This window comes from Lycium barbarum, chromosome 3 (assembly GCF_019175385.1).
Source record: "Lycium barbarum isolate Lr01 chromosome 3, ASM1917538v2, whole genome shotgun sequence".
NCBI classification, from domain to species: domain Eukaryota; kingdom Viridiplantae; phylum Streptophyta; class Magnoliopsida; order Solanales; family Solanaceae; genus Lycium; species Lycium barbarum.
This window is the reverse complement of record NC_083339.1, coordinates 92,137,144-92,154,866: the sequence shown is the minus strand read 5'-3', so window position 1 is coordinate 92,154,866 and position 17,723 is coordinate 92,137,144. Positions and strand designations below refer to the sequence as shown.

At 35.7% G+C, this 17,723-nt stretch overlaps 1 protein-coding gene across 2 annotated transcripts; it reads right to left on the bottom strand.

The window, feature by feature from the left end:
* Positions 1-2,066: 2,066 nt before the first annotated feature.
* On the bottom strand, positions 2,067-14,173 carry LOC132631611 (mitochondrial import receptor subunit TOM40-1-like). Of its 2 annotated transcripts, XM_060347239.1 has the most exons (12): positions 13,702-14,173; positions 10,990-11,071; positions 10,773-10,872; positions 10,596-10,691; positions 10,433-10,483; positions 10,176-10,241; positions 5,264-5,365; positions 4,064-4,132; positions 3,887-3,970; positions 3,064-3,159; positions 2,667-2,767; positions 2,067-2,525 (listed from the first exon to the last, which is right to left on the bottom strand). In XM_060347239.1, exons 1-11 carry the CDS (start codon positions 13,814-13,816, stop codon positions 2,711-2,713), a joined length of 918 nt encoding a protein of 305 aa, XP_060203222.1. In that variant the 5' UTR covers positions 13,817-14,173; the 3' UTR covers positions 2,067-2,525; positions 2,667-2,710. The 2 variants fall into 2 exon arrangements, with proteins under 2 accessions (XP_060203222.1, XP_060203221.1); XM_060347238.1 differs by having other exon boundaries at positions 2,067-2,767; positions 13,702-14,172.
* Between the last annotated feature and the right edge of the window lie 3,550 nt (positions 14,174-17,723).

Sequence of the window (17,723 nt, the reverse complement as noted above, 5' to 3'; positions counted from 1 at the left end):
CTGTTAGCGACTATTCGTTAATCCGTTCGCCTCGTCGCTCTTTTAGCCTATTTAATATAAGAGTAACGTTATCGTTAGTAACTATATTTTCTAGTTTATAAATCCGTAGGCGATGGCTTATAGAACTTATTCTTTTAACTTATATTCCTCGTTTAGGGTTTTCTATTAGTTAAATTCTTAATGAAAATCGGGCAGCATTTCCCCTATATATTCGCCTAACCCGATTTTCCAATTTTTGCCCTGTTAACACAGAAATACCAACAATGGATATATACATACAAAATTCTCCCAACTCAGCCCATAACAATTCTAACAATCCAACAACCCTTTTTAATCCTTTCCCAATCCAAATTGCCAACGCTTTAAGATTATATTCCAAACAAACCAACACACGCTTTGTATACGATACGTTATACACTTGTTTCCTTCCGAATTTGTGAACCCTATCAATAACAACACGACAATAACATCGACTACCATTCATGTACAATAAAACTACTTCAATATCATTTTTTAATACAAGCTCAAAACAGCCCACCAAAACTACGACATCAAAATACGATTTCCGATCTTAACTTTACAAAATTACAAACACACGGAATAGAGCATAATTTGCCGTGAACAGCAGCACCATTAGTTCATCAAGTCTAAATCACAAGTTTAAGTTTCTCTTCCATAATTTCCATCCCCAACTAGTCGACTAAGGGCTAAACAAACTTAAACCAAAACAAAGATGGAATGGAACCTTACCTTAAAATTAAGATAAGTTGTTGCATACATGTTCTTGTAAGATTGTCACCATAGATCCCAAATCATCTAAGCTTTGGTTGACTTGAACTTGCTGCCTCTAATTATCCATTGAAGCAAAAGTTTCACCATAATTACTTGAACGTTGCTGCCCAATTCCTTTCTTAAAATGAAGTGTAAATGTTTCTCTTGACCTCCCTAAAATTAGGTGTTCTTGATTTCCAAATGAACTAATAATTAATCCATAAGGGCAAGTATTTTTCCTTGGAAGCAATAAGCACGTTCATGTCTGCTTGTGTTGCTACTGCTGCTGGCCGTGAGCCTTGCCATCCATGGCTGCCTTCATCACGTTTTAGAGCACTTTAGGTACTTAGAATTTTTTTTTTTTTTTTTAGGCAGTGGACTGCCATGGCCGTGAGTGCCATGGCTATGAGCTTTATCTTTTTCTTAGATAGAAAGTGAGGATGAGATGTGAAATATATGACTTAGGTTAGTCATCAATTTTACATTCATATGCTGCCTCCTATGTGGACGTGTGTCCACTCCACCATGCACCATTTTGTGTGTTTTAATTTATTATTATTATTTTTTATTTTATTTTTTGAATGACCATGGAACTTTTAGAAATATTTAAAGGTGTTTGGGAGCATGGTTGATCTTTTCCATACATGGAATTAGCTGCTGCTAGCAGCATGCGTAAATGCTAGTTCCATTTAAGACTAGCTAGACTTCTAAAGTGTTGAAGTGAAGGTACTCCTTTTTTTTTTTTTTAATCTTTTCTAAGCCTTTACGTGCATGCACTATATATATATATATATATATATATTGTTGTCTATATAGGTAGGACCTTCTTTTGCTGCCACATAAATCAAGCACTAAAAGTGAGTCATATGATAATCACTCACAAAAGTTACACGTGGAAAGTGGGTCATGATTAAAATGATCCACTAATTTCATAATTAAAGTCTAATCCTCCACTAAAATTATCCAATTATATTTATCCATGTATTGTAGTGGAGTCCACTTAATAATCTAATCATAATTAATTGATCCCTACTCTCCAATAATATTTTTACACTAAATAAAATTCATAAACAATTTATGTTTTAATTAAAAATGAGAATTAAACGCTTTCACTTTTTGTCCAAAAATGATTATGCTTTTAACTTGAGTCGATTTGCTTGCGAATAATTCGACGCATAAATACGGGGTATAACATTGATAAATCAACTCTACTGTAGTCCCTCCATGCTATCATTGTAGTAGATTTTCATCTTAAACCTTATGTAGATTTCATCAAGGGTCATGTTGACATAAAGTTGCTTAATGTACTTTGAAACTACACAATAAGTATTAGTAGTAGTTACAATTTCTCCATTTCGACATAAAACTACACAAACACTTGTGATATGCATGAGTAAAATTTTATAAACTGTTTCAAAAAGATGCATCCAAAATCTATAATTTTAAAAGGAAAGGGATGAGGATGAGACGAAAAGGAGATCAACATATCCCACCAATAAAGTGGGCGCTTTCCATTCTTCCTGCTCCCTCACAGACCCGAATTTCAATTTTACGACAAATTCCGTACAGAGCAGATTGTTCTCCCAAGTAGGATAATATCTGTGGTTCAGTCGTCAAGTGTGCTATTCAAGCCTCGGAATTATTAGCCATCCTCAAGTGGAGTCGTCAAATGTGCTATTCATACACATTAAAATCGGACCTTGCTAGATCTCTCGTTCTGAATAAAAAGTGAACTCTACAACTACAAACTGGAACTGCAAAACCAAGAAATGATCAATAGCTGCAGCAGCTGATGCTCCATAAGCAATGTCGCTCAACAAAAATACAAAACTGATTCTTTGATCCTTATCGCGCAGGAAAAAGAATATGGGAGTAAAGATGCTTTAAGTTCCAACCTTGTGCTCAAATTCTAAAAACTAATCCCCAAAAGCCGCCCTTCCTATTCTCCCACTGTAAGCCCGAGCCCAAACTTGTAGTCTTTCTTCTTATGGTCAACCTGCAAAGATTACCACACTTTAAGCGTATAAAGTAGATTAATACCAGTAAATTACATCAGACAATCCTGACTTTCAAAGGCATTTAGGAAAAAAATAGTTGAAACTTGAAAGCAAAAGCCAAAGTGTAAATCATATCCAAATGGTTCCGCGTTTGGCATCATATCGAGAGAGGAAGACCCTCAACCCAGTAGAAGGGAGAGTTGGGTTGGTCGAAGGAGGGGAAAGACAGAAAGAAATGCAATGAGATCTAAAGACAGAAAGAAATGCAATGAGATCTGCAGTCGACAACACCTACCTCAGCTGAAAGAATGAAATTGAGACCCATGTTCAAGCGCTCTTCCAGGAAAGCAGCAACACAGCCATTTGAATCAATTTTTCCTCTAAGACGACACTGCAACGCACACAATATTGCTGATTTTGAGAAATATTAAACTCTTGATGAGCAATGATAACTATTCATCCAAACAGCAGAGTTCTACTAATATATCCCTGTCAAATTGTGGCGTTGTCTTCCAAGATCAAGTCCTTCTCAATAATGACAAAAAATCCGTAGTAGCTAGAATTAAACTGCCGTAAATACAGGACAACATGATGCATGCTCACATGAGGGAAGACAACCAAACAAGAAAAAACAGATACTATAAGCTTCCATACATGTTTGCAGAATTTATCATGCCGTTCCAAGAGTAAACTTTGGGACAAAAAATGCAAACCCTTCCCCCCCCCAAAAAAAAAAAAAATCAGTCTTTTACCATTTTTTATAAATAAGTAAAAAACAGTTAAAGAATCATTATTCAAAATAGATGATGACAACAATACTGTCCTGTCGTAGAGGACATCAAAAAGTAAAAGCAAGAAATGATTTACGGGCTTGCCAAAGAATAAAATGATGTACTGGAGTCGGCACACTATCACTTCGTCAATTATAAAAAGAAAAATCCCAGAATCAAACTTGCAAACTACATTTTTGTTCAAGTTTACAAAAATAAAAACTTATGGAGTGCATGCTTTGTAAGATAAAAAGCAAGGGTCCTGGGGATGCATTGAATGGTGTCAAATAACACTGGCACGCATGACATCAGTCAACATTATCTGTAGTTTATTTCCATAGAAATTACCTGCCGAAGAATATAATCATAACCAAAGCTTGCAGTAACATCTCTAGACATGTAGTTGTACATCAAGTCTGATGCAAGAGACACCTGATTGGAAGAAACGACAATAAGCAAAACAAGATTCGAAACTGAGTTACATTTATCTAGAGAAGAGGATGACGTGATGGTGACTTTTTAAACCTTTTCAGAAACTTTCTGAACATAGCTCAGTGCAACCATTCCAGTGCTAGCAACTTGCCCAGTGGCAACCTGCAGTCAAACCAACAAGCGGCCAATAAGAAAAACTGAATCAACCAAGAAAGACTGCACCCGCAAATAACAGATACATACTGTAAAATCAGTAAAATAAAACGCAATGGAAGATGTTGCTTTTGGTTCTAAGGGCATTAACTCTTTAGAGCTGCTAAAACTAGGACCGTTCAGTTTGCTTAATTCTACAGCTGTTCATACTACAGAGAAAAAGAGTGAGAATCAAGAGATTTCTTTTGAAAGAACTGGCTCCAGAGCAAACATTTTCAACAAGAGTAATAAATTTCCAGTGGTATAGATTAAAGTGCATCAACCCTTTAGGGTAAAATGTCTTAACCTTTTAAGCATGACAGACATATAAACAGACACATGCAAGTAATAAACGGACAAGATAATATGTCAGGAAAACCTTCACAGATTGAATTAAAACACCTCAAGTTTTCCTTATCACTAGCACAAGGAATAAACTGATAATACTAGTAAAGTTCTGGAAACAAGACACATACCAGCAGAAACAATTGAAGTTCTAAAGCTGCAAAAAGAGGAACCAGACTAATTTGAAAGTCCTGCTTAAATAGCTATCAAATGAATCTATAGATTTCTAACCAGTACAAGAACTCTTGTATTAAATGAATAATACAAAACCTAGACAAAGAACAGATGTGATATGCAGTGCTGCGCCAAAATTTTGTTTTTGGTCAATGTCATAGGCCTAAGATGTAGTAATTACTAAATTCGGCATCAACCATCTTAGTTGACAGATATCTTCAAGTATTCTACGGTTGAGCAACATGTCAGTAATCAAACCATGTTTTTCAGACAAAATGCCTTAATAGCATGGCATACACACTGTTTTTTTTTTCTGGAAGAACAATACTGTTAGGAAATATAAGGAGGCAGGTCAATCAGCTCAAGTTGCTACTGCATACCTAAATGAAAATGCCATGTTACCCTTAATTTAGCTGAAACATTTATTACCAATATCGAGAATTCTAGAAGTTCATAGCTCATCGTTTTGGAAAATAGACCCTAAAAGGTAAAAACAACAGGCATAACAAAAAGAAAACAATAAACAATGATTCATGGGGATGATGAAGGTTGAATGCAATGCATTAATATGCCAGCAAATACCATCTTATCAGTGCTGTAGCGAGCAGCATAACCAATGCCAGATTTCCGATGCTGACCAGCCCAGAACACTTCCCCACCCAGAGACAAATGTGGAGTAACACTCTGCATGGTAATCAAGGTTTAGTTACTAAATGCATCTCCATCAATTAATTAGATTTGATCAACATAAGCATGAGAGAAACACAATGAACATGATGTGTACCAAGATAACCAAAAGTCATTAGAAGCGCAACCATTGAGAATAAGGAAAAGGTAGAACATGAAATCCTGCTTACATGAAGCTTCTTTTTCAACTCCCACTTACATGAAGTTTAATGATGCAACATCAAATCTTTTCCGATTGGTGTATAACGTTAAGTTCTCCCCAAAAAACTGGTAAGAATATAACCCAAATGTAGTCTATTTGCTCTAATACCTCCACATGATTTCAGATGCCCTTTCATTAATTTAAGTAAAACAATTAAACTGATAGAATTTCCATCTACAGAAGAAAGGATCAAGCCATCTGTAAACATCTTTACTTCATTCTGTGCTTTCATTTTCTTTTCTAAATCAGGATACTTTCATTAATAATGTACTGACGATGCCAAAATATATACAATATTGCTTTACGAATTAGCCATGATCTTTCACCAAGTTTACCCAACTATCTATACAAGATAGTACTATTTTAGTTCACACCAAAAATATAAAAGGAACAAGAGCTAACTCTTTATGCGCCTTAGGTTCCTTTTCTCTCCCTACTTCCACGAGTTAGGGGTAAGGTCTGCGTAAACTTTGCCCTCCCCAGACCCCACCTTGTGGGTTTACACCGGCTATGTTGTTGTTGTTGTAGGTTCCTTTTCTCTCCGAGAATTTTTTTTTTCGTTTTTGGTGATAAGTCCCTTTTTTTTTTTTTTTGGAAAATGTAACATTGGTATGTATTGACTTGATCAGTGCATCCTATGCACTGAAACCATATTTACAGCAAAAGTGAGAAAACTGATCCAAAAATCTGCAAATCTAACAAGAGCCTAGGATTTCAATTATGGATTCAGTCTCCTCAAGGTAAATCTGTTTGCACCAAAAACAAAAAAGTTAAACGCAATTCAGATTGATCTTTTGTACATCACTACTACTGTCTTCAAAGCACCTTGAATTTCTCTCTTTCCATATTGTCCACCAAATGCAAGCTGGGACAATCCTCCAAGCTGGGAAAATCTCTCTTTTTGGTGATAAGTCCTCTCCCAGAAGATTATTCAATTCCTCTCTTTCCAATTTGTCCAGAAAAGATATGTCAAATTCACTCATGCTACCTCCTCCTCCTTGCACAGTCTTCTTATCCTCCGACTCCTTACGGCCTCTACTGCAATCAGCAAATGCCAAGTAACCAAGACCCAAAGCTCTGAGGTCATTCTTCAATGCAGAATTAGATGATCAGCTTCTTCCCTGCACTCTTTGCACATCCCGCTTCAGTTATTACAAATAGATTCTTTTCTTCAAAAGTCCAGGCCAACAACTCCATCTTTTCCGTCCACCAAAACAAGAACACACAATTTTCTTGGTCCAAAAACAAACCAACACTACTAACCAGCAAGACACACAATGTACCGCCAAAGTCCCCTCTCTTCTCGTTTCTCTTCCTCTCTCCACCATTGCCCCACCGAAAAAGTCCCCACTGGCAGCACTGACCCTCTTGTTTCTCTCACCCCTTAATCTCATCAACCTCCATTCCACCCTCTATTCCCTCCTCGATTGCATAGTCCCACCAGCCCAATCTCCGATTTGTGATTTCAGGTCTTCATTTTCACACTTCACACTTTAATTCTTTCCTCTTTTATTGATTTAGATTAAAAAAATCTCTTTTTTTTTGTCTAATACTTTTTGTTAATTGAAGGTTCAGAACGAAAGAGTGGAAGGCACTATTTTTTTTTACGAAGGAGAATTTCATTAAAAGGCATCAAGAAGATGCTGACAAAAATTACCAGGAATAAAAGGAGTTGCTCAGTTACTTTATCTAGCCTGAGCAAAACTCCATCCAAAAACTGTTCGCAACTAGATACAGGAGCCTGATTTAGCCAACTAAAATATATCCATTAAGCGTTTGGCTTCTAGGATATGAACAGGAGTTGAGAAGATCCCATCAGAACACCAAGGGCTCCTTTCGTTCCAAAGACACCAAAAGAATTGAGGCAAGAACCATTGACCAAAACTTTTTGATGGATTTTCCAACTCCATCGGCACCAACTGCCATATGCATCCTTGATAGTATTAGGCATGACTCCAACTAGCAAAAAACATACTCCAAAAATCTGTTGCCACTGTGCAATGTAAGAATAGATGTTGTACACTTCCGAATCCTTTAGTGGCATGTTCCTCAAACTAAGATTATCTTGAGTAAGGCATGCTTCATATAAAGCAACCCAGCAAAAACCACTTACTTTAGGGGGCAATTTTGTCTTCCGGCTAAGTGTTTTTTTTGTTTTTTTTTGAGACTAAAAGATCTTTGCACCAGCCGGAAACTGTCTTCCGGATAAGTTTCTATGGCCAGTTGTCAATCAACTCTTTGTTGGAACACAAGTGTGCATATCCCTCCTTCACTGTGAAAGCTCCATCAATAGAATGACCCCACTGCAGCCTGGTTATGGTCTGAGGATTGACAGTAATCCGTATTTGGAAGGCACTCTTTTGTTGAAGCCTAGTGTTCAGACCATTGAAGGCACCTATGTTTAACCGAAAATTTCATTTTTATAGTACTTGTCATGGATTTAGATTATATTATTGTATTCACATTATTAATGGTACCATTCTCAAAAAAAAAAAAAAAAAAAGTATTCACATTATTGGAACAGAAATTCGAGATTGTAGTACTATGATATCCCAATTGAAATTCTACACTTTTTGGATTGATTCATTAAATTTAATGATGAAGTCCTGAAGTTTGTCCGCGTCCTTATCGCATTTATTGAATTTCAATGGTTTGCATATTAATTATCATGGGTTGAATTGATTCGTAGTGATGAAACTTTTACGTTCAGTTGTTTTGTGGTAACTGAAATAGATTTTTCTAAATTTATTTTAATAAGTTCATTATTTGTTCTACAACCATAATTATGTTGGGTAGTGATGTACGTAAGTGGGGAGAGAGAGGGTTGAGTGGAAGAAGAAAAGGATGAAAGAGAAAAAGGAAAAAAAAAAAAGATTAAAAAAATGAAGTTTAATTAGCAGTACAATATATGTCCAATCAGAAAACAACACCAGTATAATTTATTGTGTCTTTAATGTTTTTCCCATCTCACACGCTTTTAACAGAGGTGAAATCACTTTTTTGCCACATCACCTTTTAGGGGGATAAAAAATACACTTAGAACAGGAATAGGGGAAAAACGGGCCAGTTAACGTGTGTAATCACTTTTTCGGAAAACTTTATGGTGGAATATATGAATCTTTCCTTCTTTGTAAAGAAATCCATGAGACATGAGTTGTTATGATGCTTCTCGAGGGTACAACTGGGAATAGGGGAAAAATAGGCCAGTTAAAGTGTGTAATAACTTTTTTGAAAAACATTATGGTGCAATATATGTATTTCCCTTCTCTGTAAAGAGAACAATGAGACATGAGTTGTTATGATGCTTCTAGAGGGTACCCTGATGGAAACGTTTGAGACACTCCACCACATCAACTCATCCCAAGAAAAAGGTCACTACACCGCGCCGTAGCCTACCGACTTGAAAAGCTGGTGAAAATACTCTATCATAGTCAAGTTACCTTATTTTCCACAAAATTCCTCAATAGTGAAGGTCTCTTGAATTCATTCCGTAGTCCTATTTAGGTTCTCCACTTTTACTTGGCAAAATCATAAAGAGAAAGAGTTTAAAAAATGAAATGGTTGATAGTTAGTAAAACATGTGAGGGAAACTTGGAAAAGAGGAAGTAATTCATAATGATGAAACCAAGTTAGGAATAGCGCTACCCATGAGCGAAGCTAGAGTATGGCTTGAGGGTTCGACCGAACCTAGCAGCTTTGGTCCAGATTCTGCATTTGTCTTAGAAAACCCATTCAACATGTACAAATTATTAGTCCCTCCGTTTCAATTTGTATGTCTAGTTTTGACTTGACACAAAGTTCAAGAAAGTAAAAAAGACTTTTGAATCTTGTAGTCTTAAACTAAAGATACGTAGAATGCCAATACCCTTTAATCTTGTGGTCTTAAACAAGACATGTGGAAAGTTGGGATTAAAGAGTTGCCAAAAGAAGAAAGAGGCATTATATATGTTTTTTTTTTCATGACATGGGAACCTGCAGCCGCTACCCTTCGGGTGCGCACAGGGTAAACCCAGCTCCTATGCAATAGCGCAAACCACACAGGAGAGATAACCCGCACTAGACAAGCCCCGTGCGACGAGCTCGACCCAGAAGGCAAATCTCCTACTGTCGTAGGCAGGGAGTTTTGAACCTAAGACCTCCTTTATGAAAGCCCATGCTCAACCAACTGAGCCACCCTTGTGCGTGAGGCATTATATATGTTTTATTTATGCAGGATTGTAAAATCGTAACCAAACACCGGAATTGGTGTGCTGAATTTTAAATAAAGCAACTAAAAGCAATCAAACATGGTATTAGCTATGCTAGTTTTAATACATGAATAACTTCCTTCCTACCCAGCATCCAATTAGCCCCAAGTGATTAAGCATTACTTAGATTTGTATTCTTAAACATGATAGTAAACTTGGATAGCCAAAATTGAGTTGCTTCAAAACTCAAGATACTTCATGCAAGTAGTGGAACGCCTGAAGCTTTTAGGCTGTTAGTTACCATGAATGAACAAAGAAATTCTTAAGCATTTCAGCCTCTCATGATTTAAAGATTAATTTCTTTTCAAGTTAATCTCTTTTGCCTTTGTCAAGTGACAGATAACAAATTTTACTTCACCTGGATGTAGCTGGCTCCAAATAATGCACCATTCCCAAGTTGAAACTGGGACCTGTGATCTTTTCCCTGTATAAGAACAGTAGACAAGCACATACTACTGTCAGTAACACCAACTCTAGCGGGTTGTGTTCGTATTACCACTTGACTACTACAACAACAAGACAATATATCATGGCATGCCAACATTAAGCATCAATATTTTCTTAGTATTGCACTAGTAAATCCATGAATATTTTACATGACAGAATGAGAATTACCTTGTAATCGAAATTAACCATGCCATGCGACATGTGTGGCTCACCGGTCAACTGGTAAGAAGAAAACCGATAGTTATTTTCTTGATCTTGTGATAGAATCTAGATCAACCGCTCCACTTACATCATCAAAGAGTGGGCAACAAATTGGAACTCGAAAATTTACCTGACCATTAGCCTTCAAGGTAAGATTCTCAGATAAATCACATTTTACTCTAGCATTCACCCTTCCATCCGTCATTACTCTGCCGAAAAGCATCAGCTGTGAACAGTAATTACTCCATCATTAGATCCTCACAATTCAAAATTCAAACACTTGAAAAGGACACTATCGAGAACACACCTTTGGATCTATAAAGTTAGCACCAAACTCATAGTGAGCAGTTGGAATTTTGATTGTCTCCGTGGACTGTGAAGGAAGTTCTGTGGGCCCCATAAGTACACTAACAACAAGTAGGAACCAAATTTATCTCATCACCAAGACAACACACATCCCCTCCAGGAAAACAGAAAGCATAGCAATAAGTCTGATGTGTGTTTCTAGAAAGACCAAATCTAACCTGTGACTGAGTGAAAATCTCTGATTAAGTCCTTTAGTGAAATCAAAGCGCAACCCTTCAAAAAGTTCTGGCTTTAAAGACACTGTCAATGAAAGAAAATGCAATGATTAATGTGCCTCTTTCCAAACACATCCACACACAAAGGAACCAATTGTAAAGGAATCCATAAGGAAAAAAAAATCAATAAGTGGCAGATTGATAGCTTAGACCAATCTGAGCATATGATATAGATATAGAAGGAGCAGAGATGCTAAAACTGTCATCAAAACCCTAATTAACTTGATGATGATTTCAAAGAACTGGGTGAAGGTTTTATTTCTAAAGCATTGAAAGTGCAAGATTTCATATCACTGACAAACCTTTAGAAAGGATACTCACCATGCTGTTCATGGAAGCACACTAGTAACATTATGTGTGACCAAAATACTTCTATTTTAGTAGAATAACACTTATCATTCGGAAACCAAACAAAGGGCATTTGATTAATTTATTGGAATTGATAGAATTAGGACTTCATAAAGAAATTAAGTCTATATACCATGTTCAAATTACTCGAATTACTATTACTGATTGATAAAATTCGATAAAATCCATATCCGTAAAATAAAGTGGAAATTTTTTTATGGTAAAAAATCGTGATTTTTTTCTTCTTAAATAGAATTAGAATGAAACAGATTCATTCAGTAACTTTCACAACAAACGGAATTTCACCTCCTGTGATGAAGGGCCCGTCTAAATAGGGGATTACAAATTCCCCATCCCATCTCATTCCCTTGTCAAAAAAAAAAAAAAAATTATTCCCCCTCATTGGGGGCGGAAAACGAATCGAACTCTCGATGTGATACAACCCTTTCAATTTTAGTTGGGAAAGAACGGCGAAGTCCATCCGAACCGCCCACTGAAGAATAAAAGGAGATTATAGTTAGTTTCCAAATAAATTCAAATAATACATCTGTTGAAATTTCTGCAGCCACTAAAAATAAGAAAAAAAAAAGTATTAAGCGGGAATTGATCCCTATTCCTCTAGGTAAATCACATAGCATTTAATAAAGTGCACCATTTAGCCTTTTTGAAGAATGGGTTCCGGCAGATAATATTATATCAATTTAGAAAATATGTACATAGATATCTTGGTGATGGATGGATTGAGGCGACAAATTCAAGAGGTGTCATGGTGTATGTTATTCGCGGATTACATGGTTCTGATTGATGATACTCACAACGTTAACGCTAAGCTGGATGTTTGGAAACAAAACCTGGAGTCTAAAGGGTTAAGTAGAGTAGGACCAAGACAGAATACTTGGAGTGCAAGTTCAGAGACGTAACGCATAAGGCTGGCATGGAAGTGAAGCTTGGTACCTAGGCCATCCAAAGAAAGGAAGTTTCAAGTAACTTGGGTCTTTTATCCAAGGAAATGAGGAAATTGATGATGATTTCACACATCGTATTGGTGCTGGGTGGATGAATTGGAGGCTCGCATCTTGAGTCTTGTGTGATAAGAAGGTGCCACCAAAACTTAAAGGCAAGTTCTACTGAGTAATGGTTAGACCGACTATGTTGTATAGGGCAGAGTGTTGGCCACTCAAGAACTCTCAAGTTCAGAAGATGAAAGTTGCGGAAATAAGGATGTTGTGGTGGATGTGTGGGCATACTAGGATGGATAGGATTAGAAATGAAGATATTCGGGACAAGATGAGAGGAGTGGCCTCGTTGGAGGACAAGATGGGGGAAGCGAGGCTGAGATGGTTCGGGCGTGTGAAGAGGAGATGCACAGATGCCCTAGTGCGGAGGTATGAGAGGTTGGCTATGCAATGTTTCAGGAGAGGTAGAGGTTGGCCAAAGAATAATTGAGGAGAGGTGATTAGACAAGACATGATGCAATTCCAGCTCACCGAGGTATGGAGGACACAGATTAGGATAAAAGGTTAGTAGGTAGTTGGGTATTGTCCCGTTTATCCTTTCAACCTAGTAGTCATAGTATTACTCTTGTAGCTTCTTGTACTTTCATTTCTGCTACTATCTTTTGTTTCTTGCATGTCAATTATCTTACCACAAATTATCGCATTAATTTGTGGTAGTTACAACTCCTTTTTTCCTTCAGATTGCTCTATCATACTTTTTATAATATAAGGCTTATTCGCTACCATTATTTATGTTTTTATACTGCTTTGTATTGCTTGTCCTTGTGCCGATGGTCTAGCGACAACAGTCTCTCTATCTCCTAAGGTAGGGGTAAGGTCTGAGTACACTCTAACCCCAGACTCCACTTTGTGGGATTTTACTAGGTATGTCGTTGTTGTATGTGCATAAGATATCCAATTAGCGGAGAGACCATGGGTTCAGGTGCACCATATTTTGCACAGCCACTGCTCTTTACCTTAAATGCAAAATCTGTTGACAGATTCTACTGAATTCATAAAACACATTCACAAAGTAAATGGCTATTAAACCCTTCTCTCCGAGCATAAACAATAATAATAATAATAATAATAATAATAATAATAATAATAATAATAATAATAATAATAATAATAATAATAATAATAATAATAATAATAATAATAATAATAATAAGAAACGGCAGTGTCTCTCTGAAATGAAGTCAATTGCATGCTCCAGTTCTTAAAATATTTTAATGAATAAGCACTGTATATAGAATAATAAAATCTCAGGAGTAAAAAAGACATTGATAAAGATGAGAGTGAGACTAACTGAGAGCTTCGCGATGAATTTCTTCATAGGGAATAGGGCACGGCAAGTTGAGATAATCAACTTTCTCCGCCGCTGCAGGAACTGTGGTTGTAGGAGGAGGGACGAGAGTTGCCATTGCAGATTATTGCTTCTGGATCCAAATGTGATAAATTTGAAACCAAAAAGCAATTGAACCAAAATAAATAAGTAACAAAAGAGACAGAAGATGGTGATTGTCTCCTTCTCAGACTGCGGCTACGTGGAGGGAAGAGAGCTCAGTTAGTGGGGATGTAAAACCCTTCTTCGCCCAACTACCAAGAAACCCCATTCGGGCCTAAACCCGGCCCGTTTTTATGCTGTCACGTTTCATTAATTTCTTCGCCGCGCCTCAAGTATAGCTTTGACGACCGAATTTTACTTTTATCTTGCCTCTACTTTTCTTTTTCAATTTAGTGGCCGTGGGAGCAAACAACTCACAAGCTTTTTTTTTTTTTTTTTCTTGAGAACTCTTTTTTCTTTTTTTATAATGGTAACATTCTATGTTACATAACAGATATACTATATCAATTGCATAGTCCCTCAAATCAGACAATTACAAAAAAGAGAAAAACTTCCTTTATGTTATAAATCATTTGTCAAGTTGTATTTTGGATGTATTATTAATGATCATACAACTAGAAGTGTATATTGTATCACTTGACTTAAAGTGATAAATACAACTTGCACTTGAAAGTTGTATCTTAATTGTACCAAGTTGTGTCCAAGTTGTAGAGCAACTTGTACAAGTTGTATATATTATAGATTTAGAGGCAAAACTCATCTACAAATAGAGAGCTTTGGCTTCTCATTTGTAACACCAAGAAGAGTGATAATACAATCTCTCCCTCCTCTCTACAAGGTTATTAATTTGGTTCTCTTATTTATTTGCAATTATATATAGTTTTATAACACGTTATCAGCACGAGACTCCACCACTGAGTTGGATTCCAGTAATTCATAATTGACGAGTTGTTTGGGGTATGCTATTGATCGATACTCTCTTTCCACGAAAACCTTTGCTGAGAGAAGGTTTGAACTTTGAATTTATAATTTAGTTGCTCGCCTTAAAGGTAAGTATTTTTCTATCACCTAAATTTATTTTTGTACACCTCAAATCAAGGCTAGTAGAGATTATGTTTTTGGTAAGTCCTATCTCATATTGCTAATGTTGTTTGGTTACTACGTATATGTTATAAGTGTAGAATTTATTCTACAATAATCTCATAAATCGGGTATCTCACATTAGGGGATATACTTGAACTCCTGTAGAGATAACAAGCAATATATGGCCACCAACAAGATTTCATAACTAAGTTTTGTTATGGCTAAATTATATTTACGCCTATAACCACCAGAAGTAGTAATATTTTCATAAGCTTGTTGTGATTACAACTGAAGATATGTTAGAGAAAAATTCTCTACATTATATGTGTGCCTCAATTTGCTCCTGAAGTAGCAATATTTTAAAAGAGATTCTAAACTATCATAATATAATATGCTTAAGGCACGTTCAAATGATTATGTTTCATTCTTGAAGAATGAACACTTAAATGTTAAAACTACAGATCAATTCCCTGAAGTGAATGTGACAATATTTAGTAAAATTTATAAATACGGGCACACTCTTGGTTGTGAAGAAATCACGATTCACCTCCAGAAGAGGTAGAATAATTGAGAAGAAATATTTCAAATATTCTATGCTTTACTCCCGAAGTAGTAAACTTATAAATCTGCTCCCGAAGTATCAAACTTTGAACTCTACGCCGAAAGTTGTAAACTCCGAGCTCTACTTCCGAAGCAATAAGACTCTAAATTCTACTCCCGATAGTAGAACTTTGAAGTCTACTCCCCAAGTAGTAGAACTCTGAAAGTTACTCCTAAAGTAGTAAATATTCTGAAATCTACTTCGAAGTAGTAGAACTTTGAAATTTACTCCTGAAATAGTAAGACCTTGAAATTTACTCTCGAAGTAGTAAAACTTTAAACTTTACTCCTAAAACAGAAAGAATTGGTAAAATACTTGAATTCTGAAGCAAAGTTTTATTGTCCTTGAACAAAATAATGAGCTATAGATTCGTATATCCAACACATTCAAATAATCTGGTTTCATTTCCCGAAGCGAATGAAGATATATCACAACCTATCTCCTGTAGAGATAAAACACAAGCAATATACATGTTATTTTAGTGGTATGAAATTAAGACATTGCAACATGTACCTTTCGTACATCAAAGCATATTAAAGTTTCATTCTATGGCAAAAGGAAGTAGAGTAGAATGTTTTCTACTATAACCACATTGATGCATTGTGAGTCCTTGTTATTGATTTCCTTGAAGGAAATAAACATAATGTATTACTTCCTGAAGGATGTGATTACTATGTGGTTGCTACTTTGATACAAAATATTTAGATGTTAATGGCTAATCTCCTTGAAGGAGATATTTAAGATACTGAAGTTTAGAGTTTAACGTTTACTTTTTGTAATTTATAGTTTAACATTGTCTTTAAACTCTCATTTGATTATTGTTTTCTTTCATGACACCAGTAGTGTCTAACCAAAACTTCTTTCGTGATACTAGAAGTATCTAAAAAATATATATATATTTGGTAGTAGAAATTAATGATCAAGGGCTCTAACAGAGTTAATTGTTTATCTACAAGTATCATGACACCAACGGTGTCCAAATAATATCTGATTATGATAAATAAATAGAAGTCTCACGAAGAGCTTATATATGATAGCACCATTCATCCTAAATTATAATTATTACGGTCAGAACAAAAATTGTAGTAAACCTGAATTTTACTGACAATAAAAATGGTTATCATATTGATACTATAAATGATTGGAATATTAAATATCTTCGAGTTACTACGGGTACGAAGTACGTATATGAAATGTTACCCGATCATGATAAGATCACATACCATGATAAACTAGAAGTTTATTAATATACAATCTCATGCAATAGTAAACCAGAAGTTTATTAAAATAATAGCACTATCATGGTAAAGTTGACGTTTACTAGTACATATAATTTTATCAAGTGACATGACCATTTCGACGGTCCTGATTTAAATCTGGTGTGCTAATTCAATATTCGAAATATATTGAAGAACAAGAAGATTCTTCAAAATTTCTTTTATTTTGCTTGTTCTCATGATAAGTTGATTACACCAGCTAATGTTGGGACTAAATCCCCTAAATTCTGGAAAATATAAAAGGTGAATGTGGGCCTGTTCACTTGCAATATGATGTCTTAAATAGATGCAACTATGAGACGGTCACATGTAAGTTTATTGTCGATTGGCAGTTTGACATTTACGAAATTGCTTGCTCAAAATAATTGAGTTCGAAGCATAATTTCCAGAATATGTAATCAAGACAATTCATCTTGATAATGCTGGTTTATATCTAAGCTAGTTTGGCATTGAATGCCTCCATAATATAGCTAAACCATTGCTTATGAGAACAGAGCTCCAGATTTTGATCTGAGATATGATATATTACATACAACGACACTTGTATGCTTCAGACCAATAAATTATGATAAATTCTCTCCTCATAGTTGGTTCAGGGTCATGAACTAGATATTTTCATCTTATAGCTTTTGATGTGCGGTATATGATTAATGGATATACCATGATGCACACAGATGGATTTCCCAAAGAAAATGGGATATGTGTTAGTTTTTCTAAATACAGTTGAGAAATGTATTATAAATTATCATCAGTATGATCCTCAGATAATTCAAGTCAAATGTTGGAAGCATTTGCTGACCAACTTGTCACGACCTATTTTGCCTAAGCCGTGCGGGCACTTACCTTCCCACCTCGGTAAGCGAACCCTCAATCCAACAATGAATAAATACATAAAAGAATGAAATTAAGCAACGGAATAGAATAAATACGTAAGTCTTACAATATATATATATATAAGTAGTAGAATATTGCGGAATAATAATAACACCTCCAGGGTCTAGTCTGAATAACACAAGAGCATC